General features: G+C 34.4%; 1 protein-coding gene across 2 annotated transcripts in view; it reads left to right on the forward strand.

Moving 5' to 3' along the window:
* Positions 1–23,043, forward strand: part of LOC129797979 (uncharacterized) — a 183,530-nt gene that overhangs the window by 42,908 nt on the left and 117,579 nt on the right. Inside the window, exons 4-5 of one of the 2 annotated variants that reach the window (XM_055840893.1) lie at positions 4,069–4,501; positions 8,932–9,325. In XM_055840893.1, coding sequence (XP_055696868.1) covers positions 4,069–4,501; positions 8,932–9,325 — 827 coding nt within the window. The remainder of the gene's footprint in view (positions 1–4,068; positions 4,502–8,931; positions 9,326–23,043) is intronic. The other variant, XM_055840895.1, reaches the window with a different exon arrangement.

Raw genomic sequence — 23,043 nt, forward strand, 5'->3', positions numbered from 1 at the left:
CTTACAAAGCTGTAGTAAAGTCAATAGACAATTTTTTACTGTTGGGTATCAGAATGGTAACAGAAGAAGACTACGAAGAAGTGATTTTACTTTTTGTAGTCTTTTTTTTTTCTCTTCAAAATTACCCCGTTGTACCCTACTTTGTCTCATAAAATTCGAACATAATTTTGCAGGTTTTCTGAATACCGTCCTAAAACCAAACTATCCATGAAGTATCTTTAACCATCCCCAGTCTCCCCTAACCCTAACGCAGGCAACTCTCGGAGTCATAAACATGAAAAGTGAGGTGACAATGCAGAAACTGTCCAATCAATTTTTATGCCATGATTCTTCACTTTTAACCCATCAAACACACTTTAGTACTTTGTTACATTTATTCCTAAGACAACACGTATGGAAATCACTTCTCCATGCCATCTTATCCGCCCAGGAATGCTGGGATGCCAGCAATTCTACCCAGCATGGAAAAAAAAACGCGTGACACTGTGACCTTAAAGTGGTAAATTGCTGGTGGGTGCACAAGACGAAGAAATATCGCCATCGCAATGCGCGTGGGTTTTTGTCTTGAAGATGTGCAAAAGATATAAATTTTCTTCTAATTGGATAATTGCTCAATCAAAACTTTACACTCAAACTTCATAAACTAGTGCTACATTTTTATGGAATGGTGCTAAAAAAAAAATACATCACTAGATAATTCGAGTATGTAATCATTTTGATGAGATATGTGCCAGATTTATCTTTGAAAGAAACTACCAATTATAGAGACATACTACCATATTAAGAGACTTTTACTGATTTCAATGGAGGCGGGAGAAAACAACAAAATAAATATTAGTCCGGCAAGATTTTGAGCAAGAAACGCATGAATATTTTAGTTTCGCTAGTTAATTATGGAGCTATTACTTAAAAAATGTTGCATCATTGAAAATGTATCTACGTTAGGAATTTTATTTTATCGCTGAATAATTTTCAGCACTTTCAGTCACTTATGATGAAACTTTATGTGACTTATACTAAAAACATAGGACCAAGTTTTTACCATTATGTGTAATTTAGTACAAGCATATTATAGCATTTTCTTAATATTCGTGCTATGCCGGAAATTCTTATGACAACATTAATAGTTCTAGTATCACAATTGAGTTGTACTAAAACTTGGTCTAATTTTTCTGAGCTTTCAAATGATTGAATAGTAAGATTGATTCTCTAGATGATGTGTCTACTATGTTGTAATACTCAATATTTTCCAAAATTTTAAAATATATTTTAATCATGGATAGATATTTAGTACATGCATGTACTAAAACATGCGTATTTCGGATAAAGATATCAAATTTGTACTAAATGTCACAAATAATTTAGTTTTTGCACGTTTTAACTGCTCGAAATTAAAGTAAAACAAGTTTTTCGTATTAGTACCACAAGGAATTGAGATTATATTGTTCTAAAAACAGTTTCAACAACAATAGAAGAATTGTCATTCAAAAATTTAGTTTTTTTTAATTTTTTTTATATTTTAATATTACCAAAGGGTGCAATTAGAGTGGTTGAGTTCCCGGTTCCCCGAAAAAATATATTCCCTGAATTCCCTGAAAAAATATGAGTGTCCCGAGTACCCGGAAAAAAATAGGTGAGTTTCCCGGGTTTCATGAAAAAATCTACCGGTTCCCCATGAGTTCTCTGAAAAATGTATCAGTTCCCCGGGTCCTCATAACAAGACCGCATTTAGACAGATATAAAGTATATTTATCCGTCTTTACAAGGCTCAGAGTCTTGTACACATAAGGGTCACCTCAATTTTGACATATATCGTGTAACGGTCACAAGTGCAGAAAAATTCCCATACGCATTTGTATGTGAAAGTAAGAAATTGGCTTCAACTTTGATGGCCACTCGCCGAGGACAAGCTTCCAAGATAAATAAGATAGCGACTTAATTTTTTTCTATGGATAGCCTCTATAGCAGAGGTGTGCAAGAACCGTTGAAACCGAATAAACATCAAAAGTTTGTTCTGGTAGCGTTTTGACGTTTATTCGGTTTCAACGATTCTTGCACGTTTTTGCTCTACAGACTTTCTTCAATGTCGTAAGCTTCATAGAATTCGAACAAGGAATTTAGAAAATAAAAAATATCGAAATTTTTAGCCCTATTTTTGAAATATTTTCCTTGCAAAAGATATCAATTATTACCTATCTATTTTTCAAAATTGATGCACTGGTGAATATTTCCTAAATGATTTGGATATTTTTTAGAAGAGAATTCTTTTTGCAAGAATTGACGGAAACACTAGACCTTTCTTGACTTTCGCAATTTTATTCTTTACGACGTTTCGAGGATGAATGTCCTCTTCATCAGGTATCGAATTTCGACACAGACACTCTGTGTCGATAAGTCGAATGGCGAACTTAAAAGTGCAATCTGTGATCCAAGTCCAAAAAAATTCGATACCTGATGAAGAGGACATTTCTCCTCGAAATGTCGTAAAGAATAAAATTGCTAAAGTCAAGAAAGGTCTAGTGTTTCCGTCAATTCTTGCTACACCCCATCGGACCGAAATTCTTCACAGAATTCTTTTTATTGAAAATGACAAATTGGGATAAAAAGTAACAAAAGCTATGGATAGAACTGCGCTAATTAGAAATTTATGGAGCGCTCGGGTAACTTGTTAAAAATAAAATATCCGTTTTGTGACTTTTTGCCCCAGTGTCCCCTATTTGTTTTATTCCAGGTTTTTTTCCTTTTCTCTATTTTTAATTTTCTATTGTACTACATTATATATTATGTATTATACCTACGATTTATTCCTTTCATAAATTAAACATGGTCTGGAACGGGACGTATTTTATGCAGATTTTGAATTTCCCAAATAAGATCCAGTGTTTTTTTTATTCATAACATTTAATAATTGAAAATCTTTAATTTTTCAATACATAGGGGCGTGGCTTATTGTTAGTGGGGCAGTACTATTAGGGCTCTGTAGACAATTGAATATTTGACCTTGGCTTTATCCTATTCTAGGATAACATTCTTGCAATAAACATATTAATTTAAGAAAAAAAATCAAATCTTGTTTAGCACAACTTTTCATGTATGAGTGGTCTAAATTTATTTATTAATGGAAATTTTTCGGACTTTCATGTATCACAAATTTATTTTTTATAATAGTATCGAAAAGAATATTTCAGTATCGCGAAAAAGTTTCACATTTTATTTTCTTATCAATAAACTCAAAAACGAATTTGGGTTTTATTTAGCTCTTAAAAAATTGTAATTATTAAATTCTCTTTTAAGCAAATAGTGGAAGGCATTCAAGCTTAGTACACAGTCTGGCTCGGAAGTGGTCTTTCTTAAATCGTTTAGTCCTGGAGGCTGGAACCAACGCTAAGACGGCAATGGCCGTATGGGAATCAGTGTCTGCTTAAGAGTGTATTCAGGTAGGAGAAGGCATTCAGGCTTAGTACACAGTCTAACTTCGAACTCTTCATATTTTTCCCATATTTCTTTAATAAATCTTCTCTATTTTTTTTCAGACTGGCTATTTAAATGTATTTCTTGTTAAGTAAGATTTATTAAAGAAATATGGAAAAAATATAAATTGTTCGAAACTAGACTGTGTGCCTGGCCTGAAAGCCTTCCCCTACCTGAATACAATCTTAAGCAAACACTGATTCCTTCGTATCATTTGAATTCATAATTTTATCTGATTATTCTGATTTTATTTTATTTCTGGTACTTTTAAATACCATTCTATTGCATTATATATTATTGTGAATTATATAAATTGGTTGAATGCACTATTCTGTGATGTACAAAAGCCGAAAAAGTCAACAGCTGCTATCCTATAAATACGATTTAGTAAACTTTTAGAATAAATGCAAGATTTTCTTGCACACTTTCTCCCACACTTCAGTGCATCGCTTAAAAATATCTCGAAATATCCGGTGTTGGTCGTGAAATACAAGAAAATGAAATCCCATGCGTTGTCCCATAAATAAACATCATTTACCATAGATCAGTGGAAACGAGTACGTTGTGCGATGATTCATTTTCCAAATGCATTTGCAGATTGCGAGTTGTACGAGAACACCCATTTGAGCTGTGATTCACTGGAAAGGTACAACAGTGCTCTGGAGACACTAAAGCTCACCCACGATGGTACCAAGCAGACATTCTCGAGTACACCAGACACAATCAATCAAACATCTCAAATCTCACCGATTCGGAGCTCCAACAGACGAGGGGGGCCTTACCATCTGAATCAGGTGGATACAGGGGAGATGACGGATGACCAAGAACGAAGGCTGCAATTGGAGCATTTGGAGAAGCAGCGAAAATTGAGTGATTGGTACTACATCAAGACCAGTCCGAAACCACGGCAACAGGATTTGAGTCCCCGCAAAGCTGATTCTGAGCTCAGACGCAGGAAATTGCATCTTCAACGCAATCAAATTGATGGCGGAAGTCAGAGAATTCGCCATCAGCCTATGGCGCGGATGAAGTAAGTTTTCTTAATATTTTGTTATCCTGTAGTTCTTCTCAAATTTTCATTGCATTCCATGCACATTATTTGCGAGAGGAGATAACCATTATATAAAATCTCCTCAGCGCATTTATGGATATTCTTTTAGATCAATAACCTGTCAGTGCCTGACAAATTCACACAAATAATTTTATTTACTGAATTTTAAACCAAACCGATTGACTTCTGAATTCTGTATACACAAAAAAAAATATTTTGTAAAATTGTTTGTAAATGTTTGTGAATTCCTATGGGAGAATTACGAAATGCTCGTGAATCGTATAACCCACAAACATGTTCGTAAAAGTTTGTACTTTTTTCACAAACATTGTTCGTAACATGATCATTTGACGAACATTTTTTGTTCTTATACAATCATTTGTTCGTAAATGTTCGTAAGCACACAAAAAATGTTCGTAAAATTTTGTCATTTTTTCGTAAATGTTCATAAAATTTTCGACAGGAAATCAAACATTTACGAACAAATGACAAAATTTTACGAACATTTTTTGTGTGCCTACGAACATTTACGAACAAATGATTGCAAAAGTACAAAAAATGTTCGTCAAATGATCGTGTTACGAACAATGTTTGTGAAAAAGTACAAACTTTTACGAACTTGTTTGTGGGTTATACGATTCACGAGCATTTCGTAACTCTCCCATAGGAATTCACAAACATTTGCATTTAGTTCGAAAACAATGCGTAATATTGTCAAAATTGTCCTGATAACCTATAAAAATAATTCTATCATAATTTAAAAACATATTTATAAGAATTTCCTTAAATAAAAACAAAATATTTTAGAGATAAGATAAATTTTTATATTCCGAAACTTTGATATTTATTTATTAACCCATTCAGTCAATGTACGAGAAATACTTGAGATATAATGTTGATATTTTGGGATTAGTTTCCTACAGATTAATTTTTACTAGGGTAAATGCCCTAATTCAAAACCATTTCTAGACACAGAATATTCAACACTTTAAGTTCAATTTTTTTCTAAAGAGAATTCCATAAATTTGCTGCTTGTCTCTTTTAGAATAATACTGTTTAGTGAAAATTCTTTAGATATAATTTGAAAACTTCTTATTATGCAAGAAAAATACGCGAGTATAGAATGCTTCTATTGGAAACAAATTAATCCAAATGGAAACAAGGGAAAGTTTCTAATTGGAAACAAACAGCGTAAGTGAAACTGGGACGATAGGCTTCCAAAACCTTGTTGAGTTGCTCCTGAGTGCAGAATTTGATCTTATTCCTAGTTTTTTCTCCTTTCCCATTTAAAACAATACGAAAATCTCTCCGAAAAAAATCATATTTCCGGGATTTCCTATTAAAGCATTTGCAGACACTTCAGAAAAACCGTTTTTGTTCACGAAATAGGTCATTATTTCATTTGAAAACTACACGTACCGTTAACAATAAAGATTAGCACTTAATTTAACTAAAATTATCCAGAAATATGACACAAATTTTAAACAAAACGAATAAACAACAGTCACCTTATTGTGTTTTTATTGGAAAATATGGTCGATCGATGAAAAATTCGATGGTGAAAATGTACAATTTTAATTTTTCTGAGAAATTAACAAATTAAAATATGTGAATATGAATGGATTTCCGCTTTATTTAGAGCAAAATTAACTAAATAATGAAACTATGGTATAGAAAATATATAAATATAGTCATTTAGTACTGTACTTTTCATGAAAACAGTGACGTTTCCATTTGGAGTAGCGAAAAATTTCCATTTTTGTAGTTTTTTTTTTATGTAAAAAAACACCCACTTTTCCAAACAGCAGCCTTTGGCTCGGAAGTGGTCTGTGTTCCTCTCTCAATTCTGTCTGGCCTATTCTCAAAGCAAATGTAACTGATACTGTAACAAATAACACGCAGCCTGCGAAGGGATATATCTATCGTTTAGTCCCTCGAGGCTGGAATCAACGTTAAGACGGCAATGAACGCATGGGAATTGGAAGGAGCATAACGTTTCCTATGTTTCCCATATGTTTCTAGCATGCAAAAAAAATTAAGTTTATTAGCGGTTTTCTGTCATTGTATAATGAATTAACAAAAAACACAAATATACAAAATGAAAGTCAACTTAATATTGAATAGACAACCAAAAACCCTAAATTGGCAACCTACGTGTACTTTAGAGATATCTCGCGAAATGTGTACGAAAATAGGTAAAAATTTACACTAAAAGTGGTCGCATTTTTTAGAGGTAATGTCACCCCCCTGGGAAAGATGGTAAAAAGACGAAATGAGATGATTGAATTTAAATTGAATTAAATTATGCAGATGTTTCACAATTTGAATATCGTAAAATAAACATTTAATTTAATCAATTTTTAATAAATTTGTTAAAAATTGTATAGATTTCCGTTTGATAATTATAAATTATATAAAAGTTAAAATTATGTTGTTTAATGAATGAATCAATAACTTCAACAAAAAAATCATATCCTGATATATATACTTATACGTATTCGCAATAAAATACTTAAATTACGAAATGAAAATAATTACTTAAAAAATGAAAGACCTATTTACCCGACTTTAGCTTCTTTGTTTGCTATTACTAGTCATTTTTTTAATTTTATATAATTATGATTTTTATTATTTTTTTTAAAATAATTACGCTAGGAGGATACTATTGAAAGGGCAAAACAGTTATTTTTCATATTACACTTCCAAGGATTACAATGATTTGGTAAAATCCTAAAACCATAATTTTCCGATAATTTTTTAGATTTTCTAGCAATATTTTTGTTAGTATTTAAAATAAAAACTATACGTTGCTTTAGGGTGTTGATGATCAAAAAAAATTGTAGGGAAATCTCAAATCTTTTAAAATGGTAAATTAGATCAAATTTGACCAGAAATATACTTCGCAGAATTTGAGGCAGTTCTTTCGAATACAAATCCATATTTTATGATTTTGTTATCTGTAAAAAAAACTTATCTTACATTTTAAATAAATTTGAACAATTTCCGATTTATATTTTCTTTATCCTTTTTGAATATTGGCTATCTTGAAATATTTATCACTATTTCTGGATATTAATTAATTAAGTATTATTTTATGACAGATTAAAAAATATTAAAAGAAAATAAAGAATTGAATAAGAGGACTTGGATTTCTATCTTTTCCAAAATGTCGAACGATACTTTTTCGATAGATTAAACTTTGTGACTAAAATTCAAAAATTATCTAAAAACAGCAATTAGTCTACTCTATTAACTTTTTCTTAATTTATGTTTCCAACAGCACTTTTTTTGTTCGTTTACAAACATTTGTTCGTAAACACACAGAAAAGAATCGTAAATTTTTGCCAAATAAGGGCAGAATCATAATGAGAGTAAAATGCTCACGGTATTTCGTTAATTTACGCATTTTCATTGCAATTCTTACGCGAATTCTCGATTACCGTATTACCTTATCTCATACTCGGTGGCACTAGGTGAAAATAATATAAGAAAATTGAAGAAATAAAACGAAAATTCGATAAACGGTGTGCAAAAAAAAAACTGTACGATTAATTTCTCTTGCAGTTTTTTTGTTCACCGTTTATCGAATTTTCGTTTTATTTCTTCAATTTTCTTATATTATTTTCACTTATTAGTGCCACCGAGTATGAGATAAGGTAATACGGTAATGGAAAATTTGCGTAAGAATTGCAATGAAAATGCGGCTGAAAAACGATGAGGCTACGGCGAAAATTTTATTGTCAATGTGATTATGCCCTAAACAAGGAACTACGAAAAATGTTTGTGAAAAAGTACAAACTTTTACGAACTTTTCGTTAGGTTGTACGATTTACGAATAATTCGTAAGTCTTCAGTAAGAATTCACAAACATTAACGAGAAATTTTATGAAATATTTTTTTTTCTAAATAGTACAATCTAAAAAGTACAATGTCCTAATTGAGAACCGAACCTAATTCCGAACTTTGCGAGATTTTCTGAATTCACGGTTTTAGATGGGCTAAAGAAAAAGAGAAAACGAAAAAGAGAGAAGAAGTACTCTATTAGGCCTTGCACTTCTTCGTGGTCTCGGTTTTCTCTTTGTCCATCTGAAGCAGTGAGGAAAGCAAAAAGTTCAGGATTACATACGGTTCAGAATTGGCCTATTTACCTTAAATTTTTTGACTGTGGTTTTAATGACTTTGACCCGGTATAATATTATATTTTAATAGCAAGTCAAATACCTCACATTTGCATTAAGAATATAGGAAAAAAAATTGAGTTGTCCGAAGATAGCGCGCTTTGCCCTACTGACCAAATTTTATTTTTTCCTGCTTATTTATTTCTCATGTTAAGTAATCTCAAATTTCTTAGTAATGTTTCAAAGTAAAGGGTAAAAAAATTGAAAACAATGTATCTTCTCTCATCTAAGGACCATCGTGCCCTTTTCCAGGAGCCTCAGTCACCAATCGGAAGGACAACATTCTCACGACTGTGATAGTGCGATAGTGTGTGATGTGCAACGAAACTCATGTGGTGTACCTCATTATTCAGTGCAATATCAGAGTGATAGGATTTTGGAGAAGTCACCAATGATAGCACGTCGGTGGCATCAAGCGCGTTTTGGTGAGATGAGCTCCAGTAGTTTTGAGCATGTGAACCTGGGGAGCTACCCCATCCATTCGGCCACCAAGCGTCTGAGCAGTGTACACAATTTGTACGAAAATACAACGCCAAGGGAGTCTCTCAGACGGCAGGATAAGTTCATAAATGGGCCATCGAGACCGCTGCCTCTTCTGCCACTGTCCTCACCCAAATCCGAGCAGGTGAGTAATGTTTGTCTTGTACTCGATTCATTCGACACAAACTCGGACTGTTTTTGGGACGAATTCAGGATGTCTGCGCCGAAGGATTTTCCTCTCGGGTCGGTAGATGTTCGGAATACAATATTTTCCCCAATTTCCCCTACAATGTTCCACCACTCAGTAGCAGTGGAGAACCGAAAGCTCTCGGGGTGAACTTTGGGGTGTGCTGGCAACAAGGAGAAGTGTCTGGTACTCCAGTGTCGTGTTGCGCCTCACTGGATCCTGACGTTTAAAGTCAAGTTCAGGCGGTCTCTCCGCCTGAGGACCACTTCATCCTTCAATATTGTTGGTTACTAGGAAGTTCTTTTTTTTTAGTCTAGTGCACTCAATGTTTTAGGCAAATTGCTGTGCTTTTCTCTGTCTCTTTGAGCTCTCGCGACCTAACCCTATCAATTCCCTTGTCCCCTGTATATAAGCAATTCCCAAATAAGTGCCGGCTACTTCATCAGTGTCAGACAACTGAACGAGAAGTAGTCTGGACAAGTGAAAAAGGATTACAATTCCACAAAATCTGCCACTCTCCTCACCATGGGCGTTTAGTGCTTATTCGCAAGAAGCGCAGATATAGGGCGGTGTTCCTGGAAAGGAAGAAATTGTGATTCCGTTTTTGTTCTTCCCGTCGGAGAAGTGCATAGCTTTCCTTTGCCATGGGGAGATTTTCAAGTGAACCACTCTCTCAGCATGTGATTTAATTTAACAAGAAAAAAAAAACAAACTACAGTGGGTGGCAAAAACTTTCAAACACTCATAGTTAGAATAGAATTTTGCCATGGAAGAGTCCACAAAAACGCTCTAGACAAACAATTTTTTACAAATTCTGTTTACTTTGGAGTTTTCTTGTTGGTGCAGCTTGCAAAAACTTTCAACCATGAAGCAATGATTACAAGCCAAAGTTGTGCTTTTAAAATTAATCTCATATAGCACAATATGCACATCATTTTTATGTTCAATATTTAATGAAAAGATTTTAAGTCGAAGCGCTGCATTTTGGTAAATTGTGCTGAAACTTTTCCTGAAATCTATCAAAATTTTGAACAACTCGAAAGTTTTCATCTTAACCTAATAATCCTAGTTGATAGATGCTCTCTAAATATATATTATTAATACTTGTAAAATAGTTGTAATGGATTTTCTTTAAGTTTCAAATTCGAAAAGTTACGACTTTAGTTTTAACAGCTATTCGTCAGTGATAAAAATCTTTACAATCTATGTTTTTTTTTATTTTCTAAAAAAGTTTAACAGTTACGTAATGCCCAACGCACAATAACTTTTCTTTATAAACATGTTTGCAGAGTTTTCTATGAGAGAGCGAGATGACTACATTTTTGTTTCTTTCACTCTCATTGAAATGCCAAAAACATGTTTACAAAACAAAAGTTATTGTGCGTTGTGCATTACGTAACTGTTCAAAATTTTTAGAAAATAATAAAAAAAAAAATTGTAAAGATTTTTATGACTGACGAATAGCTGTTAAAACTAAAGTCGTAACTTTTCGAATTTGAAACTTAAAGAAAATCCTTTACAACTATTTTCCAAGTATTAATAATATATATTTAGAGAGCATAAAAAAATATTCTTAAGAATGTTTAAAGTTTGTCAAATACAATTCATTTTATGTATGTAAAACGTTTAAAAAGTTTTGTCAAGGAAATGTTTATTAGTATTTATTAGCCAATGTTTTGACAAAAATATTTCTCATTTAATGCAGAGGGTATTCCATTTGGCAAACTCTCAACAGAGGTAAAATACAGGAAGATAAAGCCTAAAATTTAACCGTGAACAAATCAAAATACCTCATACAATAAACCATTTTCCTTTAAACTGAGACACTTTCCCTTTTTTGAAACAGAAAGGGGGATTTATCTTGATAATAAACAAACAGTAATCAGCCAGAATTTCACCTAGTTTACCCTCGTGAATTTGGTCTGAGACAATCTAAAAGGTTTGAGAAGCACGTGTGCCAATAGATAAATAAAAAGAACTGGAAACAGTTTAAATAGAATAAGCAAATATTTTGAACGCGAATACTGAATTTGAATATTGTGCTTGATTGAAAATAATTGCGTTAAAAAGAGCAGTATTTTGATAAAACTTGGTCAGTAAAAAAATCAAAATAAACAGTTAGAAAAAATTAAATTCGGTCACCAAAAGAAAAATGGTTTTTTTAAGTAAAAATTTAACCCTTTAAGGACGATTGGAACACCGGTGTCCCATAAAGAAAATAATTATTCCTACAGTTATTTTTTCTTATGTCTGTACATAATTGTAAAGTTGAAGGTTGAAGGAATCTAGAGTAATTTTTGGAAGTCTCTAGCTATTTGCTATGTAGTAAATATTTAAGCTCAAAAAAGCGAATTTTTAAATTTTGACATTCATAATTGATTTTATTTATTTTTTATACTTTCATTTTTTTTTAGCAAAACCCTTTTGGAAATAAAAATTACAATACTCATACGTAATATTTTTCATTAAAGCGAAAATTATTATTCATTGGTATTTCTGACAAATTTTTGGGCTATTTTTGTCCCTATCGTTCATAGAAGCACAAAATACACCGAATCAGTCTCTGTTGGACTTTCAAAGGTTAGATGTAAGACTTATCATTGATTATGTTATCTAGTTTAATTTTTATTGTTGATTTTCAGTCTGTAAAAAGTGTCTCGTCGTTAACGGGTTAAAATAAAACAGTTTTGAATTTAGAAATATTAGTTAAAGTTTAAAATTATCAATAAAATGGGTAAGTAAATTAGTTCATGTGATGCTTCATCATTAAACCGAGATCTAAAAGAATCGGTAGTACCTTGGTAAAATCGAAAATTGAAAAAAATCTGTTTTTTTTTTCAATATTAAAAATAACCATTTTTAACTTGAAACAGTAGGGAGAAATGGGACCTGATGTACCTTTAAAATAAGATCTTATTCTTCTATTTTTCAATCGAATTTCCCCCAAGGGCCCCACTTCCCATATATTTTATTCTTTAAAAAATATTTATTTTAATAATTTTTTTTCGCGACCCCAATAGGGATAAGCGGTTGAAAATGAATGAATGAATGAATGAATTTTTTTTCAACAATTCTTATATTTTTCTCACTGCTCTTATATCTAAATGTAGAAAAGAAGAATAATTTCAGTTGTACCACAGATTAACGCCATTCTAGAGTTAATATCCAGCTAGGTTTAAATTTTTTTTCGTATGAAGGAACCTGGAGTAGTACTTTGACGTGAACAATTTGTATCTTACTGCAACCATTGCAGCTTTTCCATGGATTATTCTCGATTCTTGATTATCAACCATGCACCAGACGTGCTAGAAATTTTCCAAAATAAAATGGGACTCTGGTATTCAGTATTGTGGATGAGAAAGAACATAAAATATTTTCGAATATACAAAAAACAACACTGTGTTAATGCAGAGTCAACTCATTTAAGTTGACTACCCAAGAAGCAAAATAGCTCCCTCAGGACTCAGGATCAAGACTTTGGCAACTCTTTAATGCACCTTTAAACAGCTTCTAATGAGAATTTTGTGTTTAAATTCCTGTAGAAACTCTTAAGCCCCTTCTTAAGAGTGAGTCACTTTACTTTTAGTATGCTCAGAAAAAAACGAGTAAAACTTTATTCGAATCGATGTTAAATTAACTCTTTATCGTTGTAATTTTCGATTCAGAATATTTTATACTTAATTTGGCTTCTATTTTAGTGTTATATTCAGAAGAATTGTTGCGACTTCAACTTAATAAAATTTACAACAATAGAGTAACAGTTACATCGATATTCTCCGAATTAGAGCATAATCACATTGACAGTCAAATGCTCACCGTCAAATCCTCATCGTATTTCGTTAATTTACGCATTTTAATTGCAATTCTTACACATTTTCTCAATTACCGTACTACCTTGTCTTATTCTCGGTGGCACTAGGTGAAAATAATATAAGAAAATTGAAGAAATAAAACGAAAATACGATGAACGATGAGCAAAAAATTGTACGATTAATTTCTCGTACAGTTTGGCTCACCGATATCGTTCTATTTCTTCAATTTTCTTATATTATTTTCACCTAGTGCCACAGAGTATGAGATAAGGTAATACGATAATTGAGAATTTGCGTAACTGTGTTTTCACACTTGCACATTAAAATTTTAACATGATTCACATTAATTGTCGCTGGTGTGAGTCCAAATGTGTAATTTGTGTGTTTGAATCATTTTATATTCAAAATTTGATCTATTTGTTGATAAAAAGGTAGACTTGACCCGCAAAATTTTATATAAATTAATTTATAGCATTAATGCGAAAAATTAATGCGATTTTCTCTTTAATTTTTTAATGTGAAAAATATTTATGCTTTAGGTAAATTTAAACTTATTTTTGCAGGCCAAGTCCACTTCTTTATCAATAAATAGAAAAATCCTAAATATTAAGTGACTTAAAGACACAAATAACATATTTGGACGCTCACAAGCGACAATTAATGTGAATCACATTAAAATTTTAAAGGTTATTTACACCGCTGCATTAGATTGGGATTGAACTGTTTCAAAAACGGACTTCGGATAATTAAGTCTTAATCTAAGGCCGAAATCTGAACGATTTCATTGATGTCTTTTAAACTGTCGTATTAGATTGTGACGGAATTGTTCCAAAAACCGATTTTTTGACAATTCAATCTCAATCCAATGCGTCGGTGTAAATTGCATCAATGATTCTGCCCTTAATTTAACTTGGCGATAGAGTTGTTTTTCCTTAGTTATAGAGATGAAGTAGCAAGCATTGTAAACCGATTTTAACAATTTTGGTTTTTTTTTATTTTTAAGCAAAGTTCGCTTTTAAGAAGCTTTTGCAGCCTTAATTCTTTTTATTAATTCCACTTAAGTGCATATCATATCAAATTACTATTATGTATTATCCTTATTTTTGGGAATAATCTACAAACAGATGATGATAATTTTATTCCATAGGTGTTAATCCACGCACTGTTTAATTTACTTTATTTTATGTTCAATCATTAAAAACGACAGATCATCTACGGATTATCTTAATACTTCGTTTCAACATTCAGCTCTTAAACTCTAAATTGATCCAATACTCTAATACTCCCTATTTTTTTACTGATAAATGTTTTTCATACTGCTCATTAGTTAATTAACACTCTCCGAAAAAAACGTACAGCTTTACGTAGGGGACACTGGGATAAAAAAAGCAACTAAACGCGTACTTTATTCTTTGTTGACTACCATAAGACCCGAGAGGTTTATAATCAGAACGTTCTTCTAAGAAATTGACTGCTCTGCATATTTGCTGAATACTATTTTCTCTATCTCAGAAGAAAATGTGCTTTTCGAGCTTCTTTCTTAAAGTTGATTTTATGGAGATTAAGCTGTTGGGGCAAATAGTATCGGGGATGAGATAAGTTGTCACATTTTGCTTGAAAAATTGTCTACCTGGCATATTTTGGTAAGAAATCTACTTCTTTAGAACTTTTTAAAAGAACATATGATGCACGAACATGTCTTCATGAAACACTGTTAGGCATATTTCTAGTTGATGTTCCATATGAAATTTGTCACACGAAAATCTTCTTGACTGAAGTATATTCTTAAAACGAAAACACTTAAGCATATACTTCAGTCGAGATGAAATTTTACATCGAAAGAGTCATAATTACATCGATATCCGACGAATTAATTCAACTCGTACGAAGAGTTGTTTCAACTCTATTTACTACAATTTACAACGAAAAAGAGTAACAATTACATCGATATTCATAGAGTTAATTCAACTCTGCCATAGAGTTGTTTTAAGTTTTTAGATTTTTGCTTAGTGAATATAAAGACTGCAAGTACTTAAAATAAGCACAATATAAGAGAAGGTTTTTTTTTTTAATTTTTGGGAAAGAGACTGGTTTAAATAGGAACGTTAAACTTTTAAAACTTCTTAGGTATCAAAGTTTATTTGCTAAAATCTTTATAAAATTCAAATACTAAGATTAAGCAATATAATATTTTAGAATCAAAAATTAAAAAATAGATTATTTGAATTTGAATTTATAATTTTGATATTTAATATGTTCGATATTTAATTGAAATCTTTGAATATTCCAATTCTAAAATGTAATAGTGCCATGACCTATGATAATAGTGATCCTTGCGTAAGAGAGGAAGAAAAAAATATATCTTATCTATTTATACGTCCTGTTTAATATTTTCTAAACACTTTGCAGATTAACGTTTGTCAAAGTTTAAGTGCTAAGTCGAAAATTCCATATATAGTATCATGATAAAGGGTTAATACCGGAGATACGAGTATGAGGATTGAGGATTGCTATTATAGGAAATATAAACAACTTAACTCTATCACAAACAAAGTTATTAACAATAGAAAAACTTAATTAAAAGAGCTATTTTCTGCTCACAAACTTTAGTAAATCCCAGAGATATTATTGATCAGTATTACTTGTTATTCCATTGTACAGCTTTCATGTAAAACTATTGAATCCTTATCTGTACGGTCCAAACAAAATGAACCAAAATTGTGTGTTGAAATTTTCAACACCAAAGAGTGGGATTATTTATAAACTTTACACAGTTTTGCGTATTAAATCTCATACGATAGCAAATCAATAAATGCACCTAATAGAGCCTCCGTAAACAGATTTTATGAATGAATAAATTTTTATTGTATAGCAGCCGCGAAGGCCTCATATACATGTACAAAATTCATTTGATGCTCACTTCACTTTACAAAGAGAAGAAGAAGAAAAATGAGAGAGAAGAAATACAAAATTTTTTGAAAGTAACGACGTTCTGACTAGATACCTCATCCTGAAACACGAGTTTGGATTAAACTAATATTAAGACAAAAAATAATAAACAAAAAGGGGGGGGGCTTAAATCTGGAGATCTGTCAGCTTCATAAAATCCAATGTTCTCTTGAGTATGTTTTTGCTTTCCCCGAGTAATTCTGATAGTGAGAGCCCACTAATTCCGCAGGTTCGACGGAAATTCTCGAAGGCTACACACTCGACTAGAACGTGGGCAACCGTTTTTTGGGTCCCACAATGTTCACACAGAGGAGGAGATGTTCTGTTAATGAGGTGAATATGAGAAAAGTAGCAATGGCCAATTCGTAGACGAGTCAATTTTACATTCTCGGATCTAGACTGGAAGGGGAGGTTCTTTCTTGGAGAACCTCCGAGATCTTTCAGTTTATTACCAGAGATTTGATCCCACTTAATTTGTTCTACCCCAATAGCTACATCCTTAGTCCAGTTATTTAAATCTTTCAATGGGACTTTGTTAAACTGGACATCGTTCTTGAAACATGCGTTTTTAGCAAAGGTGAGAGCAGTTTTGCTCCCTATTAAGACCCCTGGGTCCCAGATCAATCTAATTTTGTTCGGATATTTCGCAATTAGGCTTCTAATTTCTGAAATGAAACAGTTGTTTTGGGACAGGGAGAAAATTGCTTGAAGAGTATTTAGACTATTTGAGATTACAGCTGCTTTCGGAAAAACAAGTGCTGTTTTGATTGCTTCAAGAGTAGCTTCTGCTTCAACGGTAGAAATTGAGGATATGTCGGGAAGTTTTTTCTCAATTATGGCTCCACAGGATGGAATCCATATTCCGCAGCCTGCTCTGTCTCCTATCTTTCCCCCATAAACATATATGGAAGACCAATCTTCAAGGGAGCTAAGAATAATATTGAGGCGGTTTACAATGGCAGATGAAGCCCTGCTGCTGTTGTGACGGGTTAGACCCTCCACAGAAGTGTCGACCACTTCTTCCCTAACATCCCAAAAGGGATAAGGATTGGCAAATGTTACAGAGTGGGGAGGAGTATTGTTTTTCCAGTGCCATAGATTGACTGAATCCGTCCACGAGCAAAGTCTATTTCCCGGGTTAACTCCGGTTTTTAACATATCATATACAGAGCAATAAGGGTTATCTTTGACTCTATTCCAAAATTTTACGAGCAGGATTTCCCTTCTGACTGAGAGTGGAAGAACCCCGGCCTCGGCGAGGACACTAATAGTTGGAGAAGTCCTAAAGGCACCAGTGGAGACTCTGACACCTGCGTTGTGGATTGGGTCTAGCTTATTAAGGGACGACTTGGATGCCGCGCCGTAAGCAACCACTCCATATTCCAACTTTCCACAAATCAACGCGTGGTGAATTTTTAGAAGTTGGGAACGATCTGAGCCCCAATTTGTACTGGATAGAGTTTTGATTATGTTTAACCGGGTTTGGCAACTTTTCTTAATTTCAGTGATATGCCGATCAAAACTAAGATTTCTATCGAAGACGACTCCAAGAATTTTATGGTGAGAAACGGTTTCAATGCTCTCATTATTAAGGGTAAAACTGGGTGCGGCACAGCCCCTTTTTCTGCAAAAGTGTATGCTTTTAGTCTTGGGAGTAGAAAAGGAGAAACCAAATTCCAGAGCCCAGTATTCTAGTTGTCCTATAGCCATTTGGAGTTTTTCTTCCAAGTCGCTTGAAGAGTGACTAGAGGAAAAAATCACTAAATCGTCAGCATATATTAGATGGTCGACATTTATGGATTTTAGTACTTCGGAGAGACCGTTAATAGCAACGAGGAAGAGAGGCACGGAAAGTACACTACCAGTTGGGGTTCCGTTGAGTTGGGTGTGGAGAGAAGAAAGCGTGTTTCCTACAAATACTCTAAAAAGACGGTTAATTAAAAAGTCTCTGATATAATCAAACAGATTACCTTCTAACCCCCATGCCCTTAATTGATTGATAATAACTACCCTCCAGACTCTTTCGTACGCCTTTTCAAGATCAAAGCTAACTACAGACACGTGTTTTCCGGAATTAAGACTATTGGCAATGAAGTGTTGCAAAAGTGCTAAGTTGTCATTAGTGCCTCTTCCTTTCCTAAAACCTGATTGGAAATCCGATAAAAGGCCAAATTCGTGTAGCCACCAGTTAAGCCGGTTGACCACCATTTTTTCTAAAACTTTTCCCACACAACTTAAAAGGGAGATTGGCCGGTAGCTCTTAGGATCGGTAGAGTCCTTATGGGGTTTCAATATGGGGACAACGTTGGCTATTTTCCATAGCTTAGGAAGAGAGCCCTCAGAAAAAACTCTGTTAAAGATCTCCAGCAGCATTTGTTTACCCTGAGGGGGCAGGTGTTTAAGCATGCTGTATGAAATATCGTCAGGGCCTGTAGACTTGCCCGTCGAATTGCTAAGGGCGTATTGCAACTCAAACATTGAAAAAGGGATATTTAATTCCGGAGGAGTTGAGGATGAAGGGACAATGTTAGAGGCTTCCAAACTGTTTTTGTATAACTGGTATTCTTGAGATAGGTGGGAATCGTTAGAATTGTTTTCGAAAGAAGTCGCTAAGCACTCGCTTATATCAGCCTCGGTGGAAAAAACAGAATCTCCCAGGTAGACTTCTCTGATATTACTGGGTTTAAAGGTCCCGGAAATTTTCCTGATTTTATCCCAAACGACTTTTGGGGGAGTGTCTTTTTGGATGCTACCAACGTATTGCTTCCAGCTTTCGGATTTAGCTTTTTTAATAATTTCTCGCACCTCTTTTTGCTTTTGCTTATAATTTCTGAGATTGGGAGCAGTGGGGTGGTAGAAAAACTTTCTATACAATCTATTTCTGGCCTTGATAGCTTTTTTAACCTCATCACTCCACCAGGGAACTTGCCCTTTTCCCGAGAATTCCCTGGTTTTCGGAATGCTTAGATTAGCAGCGTGTATAACCGACTGGTTAAATCGATCTAATAACTCTACTGTACTGGCGTTTTCATCAAACTCAAATTGTCCTAAAGACTTTTCTAAAAATAAATCCCAGTCAGCTCTGTCTTCTAACCACTTAATTCTTCGTGAATTCATGAAGGTAGGGCCTAGACTGCTAATAACTATAGGTGTATGATCGCTACCGTAAGCTTCCTTGACCGTACCCCATTCTAGGAGAATATTCAAAGATGGTGAGCAAAAGGATAAATCTATAGCAGAGATGCTACCGTAACCAGGGTGAATGTAAGTTGGATCACCATTGTTCATCAACGAGAGACCACTGTCCAAAATAAAAGACTCAACCTCACGTCCTTTCTTTTGTGTACTTGAACAACCCCATATTTCATTGTGGGCATTCATGTCACCCCCTAAGACCAGAGGAGATGGCAGACTTCGAAGTAGACTCTCAAGATCATCGCGAATTGAGTTTAACTGAGGTTTAAAGTAAACAGAGCAAAAAGATAATTGTCTGCCATCAATCCGGCAGGTGATAGCTACTGCATCAATGTTAAAGTTAACAACGATTTCAGAGAACATTAGATCTTCCTTGACTAGAATGGCCGAGCCACCGTGTGCTGAATCAAACAGATCTTTATTGGAAATAATGTGATAATTTCTAAAAGATGGAAAGTCGGTAGTTTTAAGATGTGTTTCTTGAAGAAGTACAAAGTCAGGATTGTGTCTTTGGACAATTAGCTTTAAGTCTTCAAAATTATTGAAAAATCCATTAATATTCCATTGTATTATGATCATAATGTGCTTAGAGGTTTAATGTCTAGAGAAAAAAATGACAAAAAAAAAAGAAAAGAAAAAAAAGAAAAATATGAGGGGGAGGGGAGTGAAGTGAGCTTACTTGTATTTAATCAATTCCAATTCCGATGACTTTTTCGATGTCCTCGAGAGAGATTTTTTGCAGAGTTTTTCCGGAACCAGTAACGGAGGCACCGGTTGGGGCGTCCTGATTGTATAGAGTAGGCTTCGCTTTCTTCGCCTTCTTGTTGTTCTTCTTGGGTTGACTGACTTCGAGTTTGCTCTGTGGGGTTTGATAGAGCACCTGTCCTGCTCCTCCTGCCGCTTCTTCCTCACTGATCTCATGAGAATCACTTGATTCAGCCGGTCTTTTTGCACGTGTCTCAGATTGAGGCTCCAGTTCTGTCTCAGTTGCATCCATCTCTTCCAAAGATGACACAGAGAAGGAGGAGACCTTGCTTGACACGTTGTTCTCGCTCTCCAGAGTACTTGCTTCCAAGTCTTTGGGAACTGTTCCTGGAGGTAGCATCCCAGCCGATCCTGAGCCTGATGGATCACATGCGAAGTCGTCTTGGTCTATTTCAATCCGATTGTCATGGATCTCTGCTTGATGGGTGATTGTATTCTTCTCAGTGGGTGTCTCAAGATTTTCAGCCGGCACTGTTTTTGAGAGACACGGGCAGTTACAACCGGAACATCCAATTGCCTGCCTTTCAGTTGTAACCTCTGCGAAGGTTTTGCCCTTCTTAACAAAGGCAGTGAAGATCTTTCTGGCCACGTGATATGGGACTCTCTGCTCAACCATAACTTTCCTTATTTCCTTTTCCTCTTTAAACACTGGGCAGGATCGCCATGAAGCGAAATGGGCAAGCCCACAATTGAAGCATCGGGGCCCAGATTTGCACGGATCAGGACTATGTTCCTCCTTCGCACAGCGCACACAAATGGCCAAGTTTTTGCAGGAAGTGCTTAAATGTCCGAAACGCTGACATTTAAAGCATCTTATTGGGTCTGGAATGTAGTCTCTGGTTACCAGGTCCAGGTAACCGATTCTCAATATTTCGGGTCTTTCGGGGAAGTTGAAAGTGATGATGAAAGACGAAGTGGGGATCCACTCTTCTGTAATCTGGTTGTTTCCATCTTTTCCCTGATTTACAATCTGCCTTTCTTGTGGGCTGAGCTTTTTCCGTGTCTTGATGTTCTGGATGGCAATTACCCCTTGAGGGGCTAGGTACTTGAGTAAAGCCTCTTGATCCCAGTGAATCATTTCAGGGTCACGAACTACAGCTCTACAACGGTTCCTCCTTTCATCAAAGGCAATGGTGACATCATGGCCGCTGATCTTTTTGACCGTCTTCATGAGCGTCTCGGCTTGGTTTAATGATTTAGTAAGTGCTGTGATTGTCCCATCTCTCTTTCTGGTGATTTCAGCGAGTTCACCAGCGCTGTTGAGCAGTTTTTCAACCTCAAAAGGGAGCACTTTCCCGAGACTCTTCCCATCAGTGCGCGAGATGACCACGTGTCTGCCACCTTTTTTCAGACATTCTGTCTCCCAATTATCGACAATTTCTCTTCTGGAAGATTTGTCTCCCCCTTTGCCGTCTACCTCATCCCCTAGCGTGGGGAAGTGGGCCCCATTTTTTGGGGGCACCGTGGAAGTACACACCATTGTGTTAAACGTGTTTAACTGTTTCGATAACGGTTTTTTCAACTCTTCTGCTGGACGTGCTGAACTTTGATCCACACTCTAGCAAGTCTCACAACGAACTGTAACAGATTTTATTTTGTACCAAAATCGGATTAGGGTTTCACCGTGTTGTGCCTCTATAAGAGGATTATTTGTGATTCTTCAGCAAAGAAATTCTCTCGCAGTCTATCGATGTTTTCGTCAATCTCCCATTGAGCTTTTCTCTGAATTTTCCTTTTTTTTGATTTGGAACAGACATATAATTTTCCATCAACAGTCTCCACAAGAGCACTCTTGAAAATCAATTTCAATATCGTTGGGGAAAAGGGAGAATATCGCAGCACAGTGGTCAGTGGATGGCCGTAAGGAAAAGTTTCAACTAATCAAATTAATTGGCAGTGGCAGGGCAATAATTTTCCCGGAACAATTCTATTGAGTTATTCGTAACTCTGTTTGAGCTCTCTCTAAAACCATCCGGTTGGAATACTCAGAGGAACATTTAACTCTGCAAATACATATCTAAAAGTGCTTCCATCTCCCTCTGACTCATGAGATTCTTCTCCTATTTATGCGTTTTTCGTTTCTACACTTGGGAAATTTCTGTCTTGTCTCGAACATACTTACTTTTCCATTTCAGTGAATGGAATGGAATTGATAAAAATAAACAATGCAGGATGTCATCTTTGTCGTTCATGGAGAGTATGTCTTACCATTCATTGTTACCCAAGAGCACTTCCCACTTTTCAAGATACAAGACACTTTTCCCACTTTTCTGTATCGTTGCTGGGAAGTATATGATAACAAAGATAGTGTATACAAGAAAATGTTACGATAGAGATTCAAGTGTTGCCAATTCATTCTACTTGAATTATTCCCATAAGAAAATATTCTTATATTTTGTTGAATTTATAGAAAATTTAGAGAAAGAAAAAAAATCACTCATGTGAAATTGACATTGGTAAAAGAAAATGTATTATTGCTATCAACTCTCAGTCGTATACTGAGAAAAATGTTAGAATAGGATTTATCTATTGTAAGAGTAATTCACCTTCAAACACTTTTCACGAAATTTAATAGCCATGAAGAGATTTTGAAAAGACGCTGGTTTAACTTTTACTCAGCACATTTTTCTTGGACTCAGAGAAAGTTTCATTGTTGAATTTACTTATTTCGTATTGAAAAAGTGCCCTATACGAGTAATAGAAATTATCTTAAAATTCGAAATTTAGAAATATAGGGTATAATGAGAGTATGGATCGTCCGGTTAAGAAAAATTCTCCATATTCCATCTTTTGCTTAAATTAGCAGATTCTAAACATTTTTTTTGCTTTCTTGTATATGAGCTTCGGTCTTCCATTTATTTATTTATATAATCTACATTTCATATCTTATTATTTAGAGAAATTAATAAAAATAACGGATACAATATACAACCATGTACAGCGAAAGTCGCAACA

Source organism: Phlebotomus papatasi, chromosome 1 (genome assembly GCF_024763615.1).
Source record: "Phlebotomus papatasi isolate M1 chromosome 1, Ppap_2.1, whole genome shotgun sequence".
NCBI classification, from domain to species: Eukaryota; Metazoa; Arthropoda; class Insecta; order Diptera; family Psychodidae; genus Phlebotomus; species Phlebotomus papatasi.